Source organism: Phacochoerus africanus, chromosome 15 (assembly GCF_016906955.1).
Source record: "Phacochoerus africanus isolate WHEZ1 chromosome 15, ROS_Pafr_v1, whole genome shotgun sequence".
Taxonomy (NCBI): domain Eukaryota; kingdom Metazoa; phylum Chordata; class Mammalia; order Artiodactyla; family Suidae; genus Phacochoerus; species Phacochoerus africanus.
This window is the reverse complement of record NC_062558.1, coordinates 132,171,577-132,191,389: the sequence shown is the minus strand read 5'-3', so window position 1 is coordinate 132,191,389 and position 19,813 is coordinate 132,171,577. Positions and strand designations below refer to the sequence as shown.

Below are 19,813 nucleotides of genomic sequence, written 5' to 3'. Positions count from 1 at the left end.
TTTGTTCCGAACTCTGAATAGTCAGTATCTGAACTTAATGAAACATAGTCTCTTTAGGAATGTGACATGAATGAACAATGATAGCAGGACAGATGTCACGCTGGCGTGGAGCATGGGCGAAGGTTAAACGGAAGCCCGGGAGCCAGACGGGAGCCAGGAAGGGCGAGTACAGGGGATGGAAATTGGTTCGACTTCAAAATGCTAGCCCTTTCCCTCTGGGCCCTGAACTGCCAAGCTCTCTGGGCCCGTGTTGCCCCCCCTTCCACGAGGGATGCTGGGTAGGTGAGTGGGAAAGAAGAAAGATCCAGAATCCAGATGAGACATATGGGTGTGTTTCCTGCCCAGAAAGAAGGTGGGCCCCACCCCGGGCAATGGCGAGTTCCAGCCGTGCCACAGCCTCAGACCCTCCTCTGCAAGGGAGGACCCTGACATTGACAGTGGCCCTATACCTGGCGACCTGCCACAGTGACTGACCGATGACACCCACCAACGCGTCACCCCTCGGATGAGAACAGCTCTGGGGACGGAGGGTGAAGAAGACAGTGAGGGCGGACGGGGAGGGCAGAACGAGGGGCGGACACACAGAGTGGCATCGCCGGGGTGACAGTGCTGCTTCCAGCCCGGGGTGCTGGGGGGCCCCAGGAGTGACCTGGAGAGCACTCAAACACCCCACACAGGAAGCTGCCCAACGGGGGCGGCTGCACAGCTCCTGAAGAGACGGACCCTCAGGCCAAACACACCAGGTCTGGGAGTGGCGTGGGGTGGGGGCAGGGAATGGAGAGGTGAGTGTGGCCTTGATTCCTGGAGTCAGGGATCCACGCCCTCCTCACCTGTTGTGCCGACTGTCACCCGCAAATATGCAGCAAAGAAGGCGGCAGAGTCGAATACTCTTTCTGTCAGCCCAAGGACAGGCCACTTATGGCACTGGAGTGCTGAGGAGTTCCCGCTGTGGCGCAGCGGTAATGAACCTGACTAGTATCCATGAGGACACGCGTTTGATCCCTGGCCTCGCTCAGTGGATTACGGATCCGGTGTTGCTGTGAGCTGTGGTGTAGGCTGGCAGCTGTACCTCTGATTCGACCCCCAGCCAGGGAACCTCTATGTGCCGAAGGAGCAGCCCTAAGATTAAAAAAAAAAAAAAAAAAAATTGCTGGCTAAGCAAAAAAATCTGGTGGCTCTGGGCAGCCTTCTGACAGGGCTCATGTCCTTTCAACAATGGCCTAAACATCGTCACCAAGAGGCAAAACAGAACAGGATGTTTCCAGATGAGCCGTGTACATCTGAAGGATGACTTCACGTCCCAAGACTCCAGGAGGCTGAAAGGTTGCACTCAGCTTGCCAGACACTCCATGTTGGAAGGTACAAATCCTGCCTTCTTTTTTTTTTTTAGGGCCGCACCTGAGGCATATGGAGGTTCCCAGGCTGGGGGTCTAATCGGAACTGTAGCCGCTGGCCTACACCACAGCCACAGCAACGCAGGATCCAAGCTGTGTCTGCGACCTACACCACAGCTCACCGCCACGCTGGATCCTTAACCCACTGAGCAGGGCCAAGGATCGAACCTGCAACCTCATGGTTCCTAGTCGGATTCGTTTCTGCTGCGCCACAACGGGAACTCCCCCAAATCCTGCCTTCTGACCACCTTTACCAGCAGTTTTAGTTCCAAGAGTTTTGTTTTCTCTCTCATCCATATGTACTGAATTCTCACACCAATTTCACGAAGAGGTTTCCTATGATAAAATGCACACATGAGGCTGATCCTCAGAAACAGCCCAATGGGCTTCCCCCTGAGCTCTGGGAGAAATGACTTTTATCATAATAAACCACAATGAAAGCTTCTGTGAATGGAAAGCACTCAATGGTTGGCTTCTGCACTGTTCCCAAGGCTGACACCCTCTTTATCGTGGGGCAAAAGCTGCAGGTGCAGTGTGACTCATAACCAAACGTCTAAGATGATGAGGGGTCCCCTGCTAAAACAGCAGCAAGCTTGGACCCAGCAACTGTGGTTTGCAGGAAGCATATGCACTTTGCAATTAAAAAAAATAAAAATAATAAACTGGTACCATGGACCTAAGCAAAGAGATAAACGAAAATTCCACACCTCAGCCCTAGAGTCATAGTATCATTTCTGAATAGTGATCATTAGTGAACAGACTTGGGCTTAGAACTTCTGCAAGGTCTTTTCTCATTATTAAAAAGAAAAGAAAAGGAGTTCCCGTCGTGGCGCAGTGGTTAACGAATCCGACTAGGAACCATGAGGTTGCAGGTTCGATCGCTGCCCTTGCTCAGTGGGTTAACGATCCGGCGTTGCCGGGAGCTGTGGTGTAGGTTGCAGACGTGGCTCAGATCCCGCGTTGCTATGGCCCTGGTGTAGGCTGGCAGCTACAGCTCCCATTAGAACCCTAGCCTGGGAACCTCCATATGCCACGGGAGCAGCCCAAGAAACGGCAAAAAGACAAAAAAAAAAAAAAAAGACCCAGGTGTGTACGACCTGAAACTTGAGACCTTCTTTTACTGCAGCCAAAGCGACGGTCAGTACTGGCTACCAGAGATGCGCTGTTAGGACGCATTCCGAGGCGGGGTCCAAGCGTGGGGAGAATGCGTGGTGCTGTGGTCAGTTAAGAGGGGCGGGCGGCTGGACTGCCACGTGCTCTGCTATCTGTGCCCTTATACGCTTATTTGAAGGCTGAGTGGGATATTTTTTTTGCTTGCCTCTAAACTAAATTAGGGTTTAGAGATTTGATTTTAGAGATCCAATTCTCTCCCATGAGCAAATAAGCCCCCAAACATCCTGGGAACCAACTCAAATCTCCTCGCCATGGGGTGGGCCACCCTGGCTGGAGTGAACAGTGGCCCTGGGGACGGCCACGGCCTCCTACAGGCAGGAATAATTCAGGTGAAGGGACACACTAGCGGGTGTTTCCAGGAGGTCCCCAGCCGCACGGCCCTGGGCCAGAGCCAGGTTCGGGGATGTCCTGGTCCCTCCCTACAGGGTTGCATCCTCCAGGAGGGGCCTGAGAGGAACACACTCTGAGTCTCTACCTTCCAAGCCCACCCCGTGGTGTAGAAACGACACCCACCTATCATCTGGGCGATGGTCTTCTCATACTCGGCCACTATTTTCCTGTAAGAGAAGTGAAAATGAGTTGGAACTATGGTAACAGAATGGCTTTTATTTTATTTTATTTTTTATTTATTTATTTTACTTTTTTGCTTTCTAGGGCCACACCTGAAGCATAGAAGTTCCAGGTTAGGGGTCAAATCTGAGCTGCAGCTGCCGGCCTACACCACAGCCACAGCAACACACTATCCAAGCTGTGTCTGCAACCTACACCACAGCTCACAGCAACGCTGAATCCTTATAACCCACTGAGCCATGCCAGGGATCGAACCCACATCCTCATGGATACTAGTCGGGCTCATTACCACTGAGCCATAACAGGAACTCCAACACAATGGTTTTTAACTTCACACGAGAGGCCCCCAGTGCAGGACGTGAACAGACTGACCATAGAGGACAAGCCTGTGTCACAGGTGGCTTACACCTCGAGGGCTCACTCCTCTCCACCCTCAGTCCAGCCACCTGGGCCTGATCTTTCTTATCAAACTTACCTCTTTTCCAGGCCGTCTCGTGAACACAGTGGGTCAATAAGAACACATGATTTCCTGTCTGCTCTGAGCTTTCTCGTCTCTATGACCTTGACTTCTCCCCTCTATTTTCACCAAATAGAAAATGTGTCCAATTCAAGTGCTACCTCCTCCAGGAAGCCTTGCCTGATTTCTCTTTAGAACTCCATAAGATCTTTTTTTTTTTTTTGTCTTTTTGTCTTTTTGCCATTTCTTGGGCTGCTCCCGCAGCACATGGGAGGTTCCCAGGCTAGGGGTCGAATTGGAGTTGTAACCACCAGTCTATGCCAGGGCCACCGCAAGGTGGGATCCAAGCCGCATCTGTGACCTACACCACAGCTCACGGCAATGCCGGATCCCCAACCCACTGAGCAAGGCCAGGGATCGAACCCGCAACCTCATGGTTCCTAGTCGGATTCATTAACCACTGCGCCACAACGGGCACTCCCCAGAACTCCATAAGATCTTATCTGAATCTTCTTCCAAAGCAGACATCAATCCATTCCATAGCTGAGTGGCCGCTTTCGTAAGGACTGGGAGACCGGGGGCCTGGAGTTGCCCAGCTGTGCTGCGCTTTCATCTCATTCTCACAATGACCCCAAGAAGTGGTGTCCCCGTGTGTTACACAAGGTCATTCAGGAACCTTCCCAGAATCCCAGGGCTACAACGTGGCGGAGCAGGACTCAAACCAAGGCATCAACTCTGGAGCCTTCGGCCATAATCCTTAGGCTCCACCTCCTCCAGGCCCTGTGATGCACCCCATCTTACAGAGGAGGAGAAGCCAGGCGCAGCAGAGTTAAGTAACAGGCTCAGAAGCAGCCGGGAAGCAGAGCCTGATTTCTACCTGGTCTGGCTCCAGAGGCCAACAGGCCTGACGTTTAGGCCGCCAAACACTAGTGCCACCGTGCCAGCTGGTGACACCTGAAACCCTACCATAGCAGGCAGCACTCACTGGAGCCCTCCCAGCCAAAAGCACAGCGTTCGGCACAAAACAGGTATGTACCATGTGGTACCTGTCATACTTCCATGACGATATGCAGCAAAAAAAAAAGAATAAATCATTCAAGGGAAATTTGGGAGACACCTGAAATGTTTATCCACTGAGTGAAATTAATTATGTTAGACCCTTACGAGGACTGCCAAGCATCTGTTGAACAATAAGGTCGAGATGTATAAAAATCTGTCCAAGTTACGCAAAGTTAAAAAGAGTGTCAGATAATGTACATTTCCACATTCCCATTTTGAAGAAAAAAGGAGGCTCTATAGATACCTTGACATATTTCCCATCAGAAATGGAAAATTCTTGGAAAGATGTACCAGAAATGTACCTCTCAGTCAGCTGAGAGGTGTAGAACCAGAGGCTGAATAGGAGATTTGTCTTCCTTAGTGTTTGTTTTTTTGGGGGGCCACCCTCAAGGCACATGGAGGTTCCCAAGCTAGGGGTCGAATTGGAGCTGTAGCTGCCGGCCTCCACCACAGCCACAGCAATGAAGGATCTGAGTTGAGTTTGTGACCTACACCACAGCTCACAGCAACATCAGAGCCTTAACTCACTGAGCAGGGCCAGGGGTCAAGCCTGCATCCTCATGGATACTAGCTGGGTTCGTTAACCACTGAGCCACAAGCGGGAACTCCTTGTTTTTCTTTGTACACACACACACACACACACACACACACACACACGCTGGGTTCGTTAACCACTGAGCCACAAATGGGAACTCCTTGTTTTTCTTTGTACATATACACGTTTATTTGATTACATTAACTCATGCACATGTTCTGGTTTTTTTGATGTTTGTTTTTCTTGTCACATCTGCAGCATGCAGAAGTTCCTGGGCCAGAGACTGAACCTGAACCACAGCAGTGACATCAGTTCCTTAACCCACTGAGCCACCAGGGAACTCCCAATTTTTAGAAATTGTTGATGTTTTATATATATGTAATTTTTTTTCCTTTTTTTTTTTTTGTCTTTTTGCTATTTCTTTGGGCCGCTCCCGTGGCATATGGAGGTTCCCAGGCTAGGGGTCCAATCGGGGCTGTAGCCACTGGCCTACGCCAGAGCCACAGCAACGCAGGATCCGAGCCGTGTCTGCGACCTACACCACAGCTCACGGCAACGCCGGATCGTTAACCCACTGAGCAAGGGCAGGGACCGAACCCGCAACCTCATGGTTCCTAGTCGGATTCGTTAACCACTGTGCCACGACGGGAACTCCTTTTTTTCCTTTTTAAGGCTGCACCTTTGGCACATGGAAGTTCCCAAGCTAGGGGTCAAATTGGAGCTGCAGCTGCCAGCCTACACTACAGCCATAGCAACGCCAGATCCGAGCCATAGCTTGCGGAAACACGAGTTCCTTAACCCACCGAAGCCAGGGATCAAACCCACATCTTCACGGATACTATGTTGGGTTCTTAACCTTCTGAGCCACAGGGGAACTCCACACATGGTATTTTGATAGTAGTAATATACCAGGAATACTTTTGTGACAATATGAGCCTTGTGAAATAAAGGAAAGCTTTTGTAGAGGACACTGTCCATGAGCCGCAGCAGCTCCGGCGAGCATGAAACCACAGGTAGGCACCCCCCCAGGTACCAGGAAACCCGAGCATCCCAACTCACCTCATTTCCATCACTTCCCGTCTGCTTTCTTCATATTTATCTTTCCACTCTGAGACCTCTCTCTCCTTGGTTATGATCTAGTATCAGGGAGAAGAAAAGGAAGGCGTTGGCCCCAGAGGAGGGAATTCAGATCTGAGCAATTCACAGGCCAAGACAAGGAGACGCTGAATAAAAATGGAATTAAAACTTGCTATATTTATAAATAACTGTACTGAGAGCATTTCCCCAAGCATGAGACAGAAAGAAGCCAAAGATCAGGCTTGCACAATGCCCACGGAGAGCCACCAAAAGGCGTGTGCTTTTTTTGCTGTAAATCAGACCAGGTCAATCAAAGATTGTCAAACAACAGTGTCCAAGATCACAAGCCTGTTGGCGCCCCCTGGCCCCCCAACCGGCCACAGAGGAAAACATCTATGTCCAAAGTTGCTGGCTTTGTGGGCTGTGGGTACATATATTATTTATTTATTTATTTATTGCCATTTTGGGCAGGGGGGTGCTGCACCTGCGACACATGGAGATTCCCAGGCTAGGGGCCAAACCGGAGCTGCAGCTGCCAGCCTATGCCACAGCCACAGCCACGCAGGCTCCTTAACCCACTGAGAGAGGCAGGGATCGTACCCGCATCTTCATGGATACGAGTCAGGTTCTTAACCTGCAGAGCCACAACGGGAACTCCCTGTGGGTACATGTGTTTATTTACAACCAGAGCTTTTCCCGGGGCACCCAGGCTGATCTTGCCTTCTCCAAGCCACACACCGGCCGCAGTACCTCTGCCCTGGCGATCTGGAGTGCAGAGTCCAGATCCGGCGGCTGGAACAGAAGGCCCGTGGGTTTCTCCACCTCGGCCGACCCAATGCGGGAGTACAAGGCTGTTTTGGAGATGGAGACATCTGTTGGGTGAGTAGCTTCTCTCTGTGGAATGGTGTTTAAGTTTTAAAAAGTTAACATCCAGCCTGTGACAGAGCGCACTGCATCCATCCTCTCATGAATGGGTCAGTTGTATGGTTTTGAAACAGAGAACGTCAAAAAGTATGAGAAAACGCTGAGACTAACGAATGGGGGACATGCTGGATGCGCTCTATGGACACCTGTCATTTGGCACCTGCAGAGGCGGACAAAAGGGCTAATGGCTGCCCCCCCCCCAACGCCCAGTCCCTGGAGTCAAGCATGTCTGGTGCCCATTTATCACTGCCGTGTATCAGACACAGAGGCATTTAGGCGCAGCCCAGAAGAACCAAGGTCATCCTCCAGCAGGCTCCGCTTTCAAAATAAAAGCCCAAGGGTGACCGGTATTGAATTCTACTCTCTGTTTGTCTGGTTCTGAATAACCACAGATCTGATCATTTTTTAAAGACTGCCCACATTTCAATTCAGGGGGCATTTGTTTAGCTCCATTTGAAAGGATATGATTCACGCAAAGCTTGAGCCAACGGTAGCTGTCAACCAACACCACCTTCAACGAGCTAGTTTCTGGATGCTGAAAGCTAAGAGTTAGGTTGGAGGGACAGTGTCAAAGGAAAAACTGAAGCCTAGATCACTGACAATGATCCACGTTTGCTGATAAGACCCTAGACAAGCGGTGTGATTCCCCGCCCCCCACGACGGATGCTGGACAGTCACCAGCCTCCTGGGAGGGAGGCCAGGTCTGTGCTTACTGACACAAATGCTTGGCAATTTCCAACACACTCAAAATGCAGTGTTAGGAGCGTCGGCAACCAGCACAGCGGGGTTGTCAATCTAGTTCTACTGCAAAAGAAACGCCAAACCAATCACACCCTCCGTCCTATTCATTAACCTCCTGGCCCATCGTGGGTGCCAAGGCCACCCTCCACCCTGCTTACTAGGGTCTCATTCGATGTGAAGTACCGGGGGTCTAACAGGTGGAGGGCAGCTGATTCTTCCCTGGGAAATGCATAAGAAACAGAGCCATGAACACAACCCTGAGGTACAGGAGAGAGAGAGAGATTTGCAAAAAGAACAGTGAGGACTTATCTTGTAAATGGAAGCAGATGAGGTTCAAGGACCAACAGCAACTGGGAAGGGGGTGCATTCGAAGGTGCTTGAGCGGGATTTCTCTCTTCATTCAGGGAACAGCGCTTACCCGGCTATAGCCTCACAGAAGGAGCTTGGGAGAGCTTAGGTGCAAGTTTAATGGATAGGACTGGAGGTGACCTTGTTAGGATCAGTTAGCGGGGCACATGCACAATGAACTAAGTGGTTTATGGTGTCTGGGAACAAGCATCTGCTGGGTGTGTTTCGCTGCCCCTGCCTGGCCTTGATGTTGGGACCAGCATGGCTGCTGCTGCTCCAAAGGGAGCACGGCGCCAGTTCAACCAGAGAGGCCCTGGGGACATGCCCAGCTGTCAAATGGGATGATGTGATCTTTCAGCCTTGGGTTGTAAAGAGGCCTCTGTTATAGGATGTTTGAGCAGAACACAAGTTAAAGCCCTCAGGAGCAGACAGGCTGACTTTCCAGGAGAAAGCTGCCACCAGATCAGCGTGCTGAGCCTTCCCCATGCAGGGGTTAATCTCTGCTGTCTGAAATGTTCTCAAGTTTCTACTTGTCAAACAGGAACCTTCTGAGAAAGTAAACGGAAAATGACACCAAGACTCAGTATTTACATTTATGGAGAAAGTTCAAAACACCAACTTGAAGAGGAGTTGTACAAAACCTGTTTCTCTAGCTTAAACAATGTGTTCTTTGAAAAAAAAAAATCAGAATAAAATTTCAAAATGGAAAGAACCTTAGACACCATCTAACTCATGCTGGTCCCTCTGATGACGAAAGAATTGAGGGTCTAGGATTTGGCCAAAAGGTTCTCCAGAGAGAGATTTAAATTGACTCAAAATAAATCAGCTCTCTGAAGTTCTGGCTGTGGCACAGCAGGAAAAGGATCCGGTGTTGCCTCTGCAGTGGCTTGGGTTCGATTTCCCAGCCTGGCACAGTGAGTTAAGGATCTGGCAGTGCCCAGCTGCAGCTGTGGCTGGGATTCGATCCCTGGCTTAGGATCTTCCATATGCCAGAGGTGCGGCCAAAAAAATAATCCAGCTCTCTGATGTATAAGAGAAAATGAACTAAAATTACCTTTATCGGCGTTCCTATCGTGGCTCAGCGGTTAACGAACCCGACTAGCGTCCATGAGGACACAGGTTTGATCCCTGGCCTTGCTCCGTGGGTTAAGAGATCTTCTAGCATTACCGTGAGCTGTGGTGTAGGTCGCAGATGTGGCTCAGATCCCTCATTGCTGTGGCTGTGGCGTCGGCCAGCAGCTACAGCTCTGAATGGACCCCTAGCCTGGGAAGCTCCACATGCCGTGGATGCAGCCCTAAAAGACAAAAAAATAAAAAAATAAAAAATAAAGCTACCTTTATCATACTGGGCAGAAAGCATGATCAATGAAGGAATTAATGATCTTCAAGCTGCCTAAAGTCCTTTGTAAAACAAGGAAGGAGGTGAAAAACAAGACAAAACAAAACAATGACCTAAGTAAATGCAAGCGGTTCCTACCAGCTACAGAGATTCACTAGCCTGGAGTTTCCAATAAAGAAGCCTGATGACTTCAGAGGCCATTTCAATTACTCCCCACATATCGGATGTGTTAAGTTGTTTTCTTTTACAACCAAGAATTGCTTTAAACGGAAATTAATAGGGTTGTCTCTTGCTGATGTTTTAAATCAGGCTGAGATCGAAGCTTTGTTTCTCTCACATCATCTCCCACTTGCTACTTTAGAGGAGCCCCAAAGCCACGAGAATCACAGATTAAAATGTGAAATGACCGTGACTCAGACAGGACAGGCCTCTGGAACCAGCTTCTACCCCTTCAATCCACTCCTTCAAATCTTGGCTCCTTTGAGGATCCCTAGGCCACTGTCACCCCGGTCAGACTTGCAGACCTCATAACCTGGAGTCCTTCTGGCCCTGCAGCCAAGGGCTGGGGGTCCTGTCATCACCCAGTCTCACAGTCCTCTTGCGGCCAATCCCCTGTTGCCAGACCTCAGCGGAAGCTGCCATGTCGGGTACCAAGGCAGGATCACCGTCCTTGGAAAGCCGGGCCAAGGTCATGGAGCACGGACACGTGCTGGTGTGCCTGGTGGGGATGTCGGTGCCACGTGGAGCCAGGCCAGACAGAGAGTAGGTTCATCCCCATGCCACCTCCAGGCAGGTCTCAAGTTCAGGACGGCAAACCAGAGGGGCTATTCCACTCCCACAAGAGGGCGCCACCAGCAACAACCGGCCACTCCTTCCCACTGGGTCAAGGCAGAGCCTCGGCCCTCAACACAAGCTACAGGTGATGACCACACCTCAAAGCCGGCACATCAGCTGAAAGCCAGGTGCCTGCCCTCTGTCACTGCTCTTCAGAGGGTTCCTGTGGGATCCAGCCATCATGTGGTGGAGTGTCTTGGGTAGGTGGCTTCTGGAAACAGCCCAAGAGAGGAACCTCTGATGTCAGGCTGCTCATTCACTAGACAGGTTGCCCCAAACCTGATTCCTTCTCCCACTAATGCCGAGACAAGGCCGGCATCTGCCTTTATGGGCCAAGCCTCTTGGAGGAATCAGACACTGAGGCTTAATACTCTTTCTTTCCCCTGTGGAGCCTGTTTTCCAGGACTCCCCCTGCTTGCCTTTTGTATGATCCTTGGTCCAAAGTTAGGCAGACACATCCATCATTCTTTATGTAACATCCTTCTTGCCCAGAAAGGCCAGTGGCTTTAGGGACCACAACCAGTACGTGTTATACACACACATGGAATCGATCCCTGGGCCCTGCAGCCCCTGGAAAGCCCTAGAGACGCTTAGGTTCTATCCATCCTGGTTTAGTGGTGAGTTCAGGGCAGCTGCACCGCACAGCCAGTGGCCTGGACAGACCCTCCCCCCAGGAGGACGCAAGTGAGCTCAGTTCTACCAGAAGCGCGTGGAAGGAAAGCGATAAGGAGTCTGACCCTCCAGTCCCTGTGGGGTTGCCCTCATTTCTAATCTTGTTTCTGAACAAATGCCTTGAATGTAGACAAGGCACAACTATAGTGGTTTAAAAAAAAAAATTTGGCCACACCCATGGCACGTGGAAATTCCCAGGCCAGGGACTGAACCCAGGCCACAGCAGTGACAAAGCTGGATCCTTAACCTGCTGCACCACAAGGGAACTCCAAAATTTTAGTAGGGTTGTTTGTTTTTTTTTTTTTTTTTTTTTTTTTTTTTTTTTTTTTTTGCTTTTTAGGGCCCACAACCATGGCATATGGAAGTTTCCAGGCTGGGGGTTGAATTGAAGCTATAGCTGCTGGCCTATGCCAAGTCACAGCAACCCCAGATTCAAGATGTGTCTGTGACCTACACCACAGCTCACAGCAACGCCGGATCTGTAACCCACTGATCAAGGCCAGGGACTAAACCTTTGTCTTCATGGATACTAGTCGGGCTGGTTACTGCTGAACCACAATGGGAACTCCCACTAACGTTTTCTGGTGAATGAGACAGAGAAAACCGCACTGCAGTCCCTGGAAAGCTGGCTCCACAGTCTCAAGGGAAACACTGGGGCTGCTCGAAGGAGGGACCAGGAATCACCCCCACTCCATTCCGTATGCTTGTCACCCCCTCAGTACATTCTGAGTGATTTCATCTTGTGTTAGCAACAGTTTAAGATCACGCTGCCAGAAAAGACTGGGCCAGTCACCTGCTGCTGAAATACACGGGCAGAAAAAAGAGCAAACCGGATATATGGCTGCTGTTTGCTTTCTATGTATCAGCAGTTTCCAGGGCGCTAAGGGGCAACGCAGTCTCCCACGGAAACCTGACTGGGTTTGGGTAAGTGGACCCCCCAGGGCTCGGGGGCTACACTTTCCACGGGCCAAGGTCACGAGATAACACACTTCTTAACAAAAGCGGTGCAAGTTCCTACAGTAGAGAAAAATGTTTCTCATCTTCCAAGATACTTCTATCCCTATGGCATATTTCTTCTGACACGTCCTTCTGGAATAATACGGAGAAAGCAGGGCTCTCTCTCCAAACCATAGTCAGAAGATTCATGCGACAGGATTTTCTAAATCAAAGTCGGGACACACAGTCTCAGAACAGGCTGTAGCTGACTGGATGTCAACTGCTGGACGTCGCTGGGGAGGGAGGTAGGGGGCCAGACAGTCCTGAATGTTTATCATCAATGGGAACGACTTAGAACAGGCTCGAGTCTGCCTCAGACTTCTGGAGAGGAATAAAGCTTATTGATAGGGGCCAAACTCGAAGCCATCCATTCCGTGTTTAAGCCACAGCCGAGGGATAGCAAAAAATACATACCTAATGGGGACAGATTCCACACTGCTTAATACTTTCTAAAAACCTCATTTTCACAGAAATTAAACCCAAGTTTCTGGGTTGGCCACAAGAATAAGGACATCAGCGACCTGGGTTGACATGCTTGTCCTTGCCCAGTGTTCCCAGTCTGAACGCCCATGGTGACTCCCTTTTCTCACTGAGAAGTGTCTTGGAAGGGGGTCCCCCTTTGGCTCCAGAGAAACCAAACTGGGGTGAGGGGGGACCTCAAGGCCAAAGCTGGTACCAGGGACCAGGGATGGGGGGAAGCACTGGCCCCTCCGCCACATGAGCTGTTGCTTGAGATGGACGAGCAACAGGGGGCTCCCACTTGGTGATTCAGGCAGGCCTTGGGCTGGTTCTGAGGCTCCGTTTTCCCCATCTGTAAAATGGGATGGAGGAGAGATCCCAGGAGCATCTATCGCATCAGCCCCCAGCAGCTTCTGCTGATGCACGCTTCTGTGTGCGCTGCGGCACCCCCCATGCCACCTCTAGTCTCACAGCAACCTGTGAAGTCGCTGCTATCAGCCTCCTGCCCCAGATGGAGAAACTGGGGCTCAGAGAGGCTCCCCACCTCGTTCAACCCCACAGAGCACCATGGGGCCCAGTCTCGGTCTGACGGCCCAGGTTTGCTGGGCTGCCAACTGGGGGTGGGACATTGGGGAGGGAAGGGGGGTTCCTCCAAGGCCAGGCCCACCACCAGCCCTGGGGCTGGTCTGAACCTCCCTGGACCGTGTGCCGTTTTGCTGTCATCAGGCACTCGTTCCAATTGTTAAGAAAAATTAGCCTAAACCTGGAGGCCAGGCAAAACAACCTCCCCAGGTCCTGTCAACATTGCACTCAGAGAAGGGGTGGCAGACTGTGGAGTGTGGGCCAAATGGCCTGTTGCCCTTTTCTGTAAAAAGGGTTTTACTGGAACCCGCCGCACCCACTCATCCATGGGGGGTCCACTGGTGCCTTGGCAGAGCTGTGGTGCCGGAGCTGAGCAGTTGTTACAGCGAACAGATGCCCGTGAAGTCAGAAATATTTACTCTCTCCCCTTCCAGAAAAGGAGGGCTTTTCTGCAATCCTTTTGATCCTGGCCTGAGGGTCACTGGACACCGGAGCTTCCTAAGGGGGAGGAATAGGCCTTGTTTTCACCTCCTCACTATTGATTAGGGTCCCGTCCCAGTACAATTAGATAGGAAATTGAAGAAAACAGAAAAGCTGAAAATTACTCTTAATCAGTAGAAAAGCAAATGATGTCTGTAGGAAGTACTCAGCCAGTTTTATATCAAACCTGCAGTTTTACGGAGTTCCTGTCGTGGCTCAGTGGTTAACGAATCCGACCAGGAATCATGAGGTTGCAGGTTCGATCCCTGGCCTTGCTCAGTGGGTTGAGGATCTGGCGTTGCCATGAGCTGTGGTGTAGGGTGCAGACGAGGCTCGGATTCCGCGTTGCTGTGGCTGTGGTGTAGGCCGGTGGCTACAGCTCTGATTAGACCCCTAGCCTGGGAACCTCCATATGCCGCGGGAGCGGCCGAAGAAATGGCAAAAAGACAAAACAAAACAAAAAACTTGCAGTTTTTAGTTGAGCTTCCTTACCCACCCACCAGACACCGGTTTCTATTCTTTTCCTCCATTCGATCTGCTTTGCTGTCCTGCTGGTTCCTTCACTATTGCCTGACACCTAAGACATGTGTTCGGGGTGTATTTATGCACGATTGACGCTTTTAGCTTTTTGGAAAATCACCCTTTGTCAAACACCTGCCTGGCCTTGGTTAGCAAAGAAGCTTCTGGGCCACACGACATTCTCAAGAGGCGGCACACACAGCAGCAGCAGCAGCAGCAGCAAACCGGTACCTTGGTGTCCTGGCGGCTACGGGAAGCCAGGGCGATCTGCCTGGCCAGCTTCAGGGCTTCTATCCGCATGATGGCAAACTCTAACTCCTCCTGCCGGAGGGGTGGGGAATGAGCGAACGGCGGGGGACACGCACCGAGACAGGACGGAGATGTTTCCCACACCCAGAAACGAATGGGCCATGTGAATGCATCATGACAAGTACTTGGGAAAACACACACGCCGGCTTTCTTTCACAACGAACACCTCAGCAGATCATGAAATAAGTGTTTAATTTCCTTTTTTTTTTCTTTTCTAAATTCACCCTTCGGAATGTCTGCCAGGAAGTCCTATGCCATCAGACATGAAACGAGTTTTAGAAGGGAGTCACAATGTGTAATGCCCTGTTTCCTTTGGATGCTCTCCTTGGGTCTCGTTCATGTGGAAGGTGGCCAACGATTTGCATCTCTCAAAAGACTGTCAGCAATCTCCAGGCTGGCTCTGAACCCAGTCGAGAGGCTTTCAGATTAAGCTGTCACACGGAAAGCACCGAGTCTAGAGAATTGTTTTGGTTCCAGATGTAAGCAAGACCTGAGTCCAGATGTTACCTCCATGAGAGTCTGAGGTAGCTCCGTATATATAAATAGCTTGGCCCGATGGTGAGCTCATACCCTTGATTCCATGAATAAATCACAAAAACTGCTTTGGGGGGCCATCCCAACTTCTGAAAAATGACTGGGCCCAAATCTCCAAACCGAAATACTAACGGTTTGTTCCATACATAACGACACAATTTATATCGTTTTGGCGGCCTGGGTAAAGAACACCACATCAATCAGCCCTTGAGGGGAAGCTATTCCATCTGGAACATTCCCGGCACTGCTTCAATAAATCCTGTCTCCTCGCATTTTGGAGGTCGGAGGTTCATTCTCTACTGAGGTTTGGACAAACTCCCAAAGGTCACACATGGGCTACAAACCTGAAGTTTCTGAGCAAATACTGGGGGGTTCTTTTCTGCTAAGTCGGGTTCCAGATAGTCAAGCGCACCACAGAGAGAGGCCGGATGAGCCAGCCTGCTGAGGAGGGCATCAGCAGAGGCAAAGGAACCCTCGGGAGCTGTCTGAAGACCAGCAGAAGAGGACACAGAGGAAAGACAGAGGAGAGCAGAGTGACATTGGTTCCAAGCAAGGACCACACATCCAGGGGCTGGACATTCCCGCCTTAAGGCTACAGACAGTAGCGGTTAGGTGCCAACACGTCCCTTATCATCTGGTCTGACTCCCACGTGCTGCCCATGCTCATCTGGAGACTGGCAGGCCCGCCCCCCTCCCCCAAAGCACAGCCTGGGGTGCCCTCCTCACCCCCAGCCCCCTCACTCAGGAACCGGCTGCTGGGAGGAAAGTAAGCCTTCGCTTATTTACTTGAAAATCTCAGCGGGTGGGAGACAATACAGGTGACGGGGTCTCCAAACAGAACTCATCAAGGAAATACCTTCCAGGGTCAACAACGAAACCAAAGTTTGGGGAAAGCTCACTCTCTAAATAAGGGGAAGATGATCTCAAACAAACAAAAAGGTATCTCCTGGTAGAACAGAAAGCCTTCAAAGTCAGAAGCCAACTTTGCAGAAGGTGAATCAAGCACGAGTCCTGCACAGTATGGACTTGAGAGACAGTCTGAGTCCTGTCTGGTCTCTCTTTCTGCTCGCTATTATTTTTCCAGTGTCCAACTGCCAGACGGGCAGTAGGGGCTCAACAAATATTTGATGCATGAGATAGGTGAATGTTTACTAATCTGGAACAACAAAGCGACACGCTAAATCAATGGCCTCCAGCCCTCTTGGGGATTGCCAGGAGGGAGGGGAAAAAAAAGTAAAAATAAAATTCAGCTAGAAAGAGGGCCTGTTTTAGATGCATGGGGGTTGGGGGTGAGGCCTTCGGCTCAGGTGTATTTGCTCGGCAAGCTCCACAGTGGTCGGGGTAGGGGGGGAAGAAGTCTAAGTTCTGGTCTATAAACAGGAGGAACTGCCCGTCACCAAGGCCCAGGAGAACCAACTGCCCCTCAAAAGGACGGCCCCTACTTTACCAAACTCTGCCCTTTGCCACAGAGAACGGAGAAGCCAGGCGCAGCTTAAAGCAATAGTTCAGCCCTTAGGGGCTAGAAGTGGAAAATGGATAACCCTGAAGGCACAGAAAGTGTGCCGGTGAGGACTGCAAAACCGCATTGGTGAGGACAGATTTTTTCTCATCGTTATGGGTGGGTCTCCTAGGCTGGCTTCTGTAGCCAGGACAGGGTGGGGTCCCACCCGGGTGCCCGGTGAGTGTTGCTCTGAAGGCGTGGCCTGCGGGGTGAGGGGACCCGGCTGGCCTGGGGCTCACCCGCAGTGATCTCGGGGCCCCTCTGACCCCACTTACAATTTCAATCACTTCTGACGCGGTGCCCAAGGCCATGGCCTCCAGCTCTTTCTGGGAGGATTTCTCTGGCACCTGCAAGTGTGGCTCCTGGTTGGGGGCCAGCCCTCGTGTGACGGGATGCTGGATCTTAGCCCCAGCGTTCACAAGAGCTTCAGTCTCCTCGAAACTTGAGCTGAGGAAGCAAAGAGCATGTTAAAGTGTGTGTTGGAAATCCCACTGAAATGAGCCAGGATGCCGCTGCTAACATCCCAAGGGATCCTGGACTTCCAGGGTTATTATACTCCCCGAGGGAAACGGGCAGGTCCTGGGTGGAGGGAGGACCGGCCCCCGCCGCCGAAGGCCTGCTGACAAGGGATGGCCAGAAGGGCAGATGCCATTGGCTGAGGGCACGAGCTCTGGTGCTGAGCAGACTGCCAGTCCCTTGGCTGCGCACCATAGGAAAGAGGTGGTACTGTAACTCCAGGAAGATCAAGGGATATGCCGCCTGCACATAAAGCACTCGATACACTGCCTGTCTCAAGGCACAATTATTGCTGCTGAAATATCGTCACCTCACTCCCCATCTCCTGGGCAGATTCTGGAGCAAGTGTGGAAAGACAAAGCAAGAGCTTTCCCTCCTGCTCAGTGAAAAAGGCAGGTAGGAGGGACAAGAAGGTTCCCATCTTAGCGGGACACCCCACCCTCATCCAGCTCAGAACAGCTCCCAACAGGACCCTGATGGATGCTTATATTCACATCTGGTTTTTTTGTTCTGCTTTGGTTTTTTTTATGGCCACACATGCAGCATATGGAAGTTCCCAGGCTAGGGGTCAAATTGGAGCTGCAGCTACTGGCCTACGCCACAGCCAAAGCAACCTGGGTTCTGAGCCACATCTGCGACCTATGCCACAGCTTACAGCAAAACCGGATCCATAACCCACTGAGCAAGGCCATGGACCGATGGCACCCACATCCTCACAGACACTATGTCGGGTTCTTAACCTGCTGAGCCACAATGGGAACGCCCTTCACATCTGTATTAATAAAAAATGTTTATCAGGCACTTCATTTGTGCCAGGCCCAGTGACAAGAGCCTTCCTTACAGCATCTCAATTTAATCCTCCCAATGGCTTTTTAGACAGGTATGTTTATCCCCATGGCAACCAGGGGGATGCCTGAAGACTGCGAGCCTCAATTCATCTTCCTAAAATCCCTGCAGAATCGACGTGACAATGACTCACTTTATATGCGAGTTTACTGCAGCCCAGGAGGGTCGAGTAACCTGCACCAGGTCAAACCATCCATAAGGTCCAGAAGTGGGATCCAGGTCCTGAATGCCGTGCGAGCTACCTCCCATGGGACATATCACCAAATCAAGTGGTGTGTGTGATGGGAGGTGAAAGGAGGGGCTCATCACACCTGCAGCTCTAAAGGATTTCACCTTAGTCCAAAGGGCAGCCGGGGACAAACCCACCACGTCTGCGTCCGTTCCACCAAGAGAGATGGACATTAGAGCCGCCCGAGTGTGTGCAAAGGACCTGGGGTCAGGGGAGCAGTGCAGGTGCTGTGAGGCCTGGGGACCTCCGCCTGGGGAAGCCGTACCCTGAACACGGCGTCGGGGATTCCGACATCCGGACGGGGGGAGACTTGACCGGGCTCTCCTCAGAAGTATCAAACATAAGGTACAAGGCCTGCTTCTTCGGGGCCGCGTCATCCTGCTGCAGGGATTAAAGTCACACGTCAGCTGGGCCACAGTGGCCCCAACATGTTACAGAGATGAAAACCAGAGCACTCTTCCATGGGGACCGATAACTCATGATAACTTCACTTTTCTCCAGCCACCGGAAGAGAAGAAAAAGCAGTGCTGGCCGCGGGGTCGGGGGGAGAGGAAGGAGAGAGAACGTGTGGCCATGTGCAGCTAGGAACGTTTAGGGGGAGAAGGACCGTGATGCTGAGTGTGCTACCCACTGCTCAGCCCCTTGGCATTCGCTGGCCATCTTCTCAGGATGGGCACCCACAGTGGCCACGGAGAAGAACCAGAGGGGTACGGAAGACCCCGTTGCCTATGGTTGAATGGGGAGGCGAGCATGAGGGCCCGGTGTGCTGACCTACAGCACACCGTGGTGTAGAAGCGGCAACCCCACGTCCATGAGCGATGAGAGAAAGATGGCTAAGAGTAACACATCGGGGCTGCTGAGTGTCACACAAGCCCTCCTGGGCATCTCCATGCCTCTGAAGGCATCGCTGGACAGCAGCACAGAGCAAGAGGTCACACTCAGAACCAGATGCCCCGGCAGCAGCACCTATTAAGCCAGGGAAACAGATGCCCATCAAAAGAGAGATGGGGGCAAGGCTTATTGCCTAAAGGGACATTCTTCAGTTCTATAAAGCAATTAATCTGAAGAAAACAGATAACAGTATACCTTAAAAACAAACAAACCCCTCCCTCCACTTTTTTAAAAGAAATCTCTCACTAGTTCTTTCTCAGTCTAGGGAAGTAATTCAGCAGAAAGTCTAACTGCATCTTATCATTTTATCCCTGGAAATGGCATCTCAAGTGGACTGACACAAACCTCAAACCCCACCTCCCACCCCCCTAAGCCGCAGTTCACCAAACTGACCCCCCCAAAAGAAAAGAAAAGATAAGAAAAGAAAAAAGAAAAGAAAAGAAAACAGGGCGGGGAGAGCAAATCCCCTGCTGCCTGGAGGCAGAAGAACTTACAGGTAAGGAAGAACCAATTTTCTCCATATATTCGATTTCATAGGAGTTTCTGTAATCCAACTCTGCAAAAAAAAAAAAAAAAAAAAAAAAAAAGGAAGGCTTAGTGCCCGAGAATAAAATGGAAAGATTTGGGCTGGGCATGGTGGGGCCCAGAATAAGCTTGACGCTTTTGAGAATGTCCACTGACTGAGATTTCTGATACAGTCCAAAGGGGAGGCTCAACCCAGCTATTTTCAGACAACTGGTAAACCTCTTACTGCAAAGGGGCTCCCGCCATGTGGGAGTCTGAAACAGTTCCAAGGAATTCAACGTCCTGACCAGGCCCAGACCTGAG

At 51.1% G+C, this 19,813-nt stretch overlaps 1 protein-coding gene across 12 annotated transcripts in view; it reads right to left on the bottom strand.

Moving 5' to 3' along the window:
- The window catches only part of TACC2 (transforming acidic coiled-coil containing protein 2), a 234,451-nt gene that overhangs the window by 7,467 nt on the left and 207,171 nt on the right, over positions 1-19,813 (bottom strand). For 10 of the 12 annotated variants that reach the window (XM_047761104.1, XM_047761099.1, XM_047761105.1 and 7 more), the window contains 8 exons: positions 19,480-19,541; positions 18,360-18,475; positions 16,779-16,950; positions 15,347-15,487; positions 14,391-14,480; positions 7,016-7,159; positions 6,248-6,324; positions 3,081-3,124 (listed from right to left, as the gene is read on the bottom strand). In XM_047761104.1, coding sequence (XP_047617060.1) covers positions 3,081-3,124; positions 6,248-6,324; positions 7,016-7,159; positions 14,391-14,480; positions 15,347-15,487; positions 16,779-16,950; positions 18,360-18,475; positions 19,480-19,541 — 846 coding nt within the window. The remainder of the gene's footprint in view (positions 1-3,080; positions 3,125-6,247; positions 6,325-7,015; positions 7,160-14,390; positions 14,481-15,346; positions 15,488-16,778; positions 16,951-18,359; positions 18,476-19,479; positions 19,542-19,813) is intronic. The other 2 variants (XM_047761106.1, XM_047761107.1) reach the window with 1 other exon arrangement.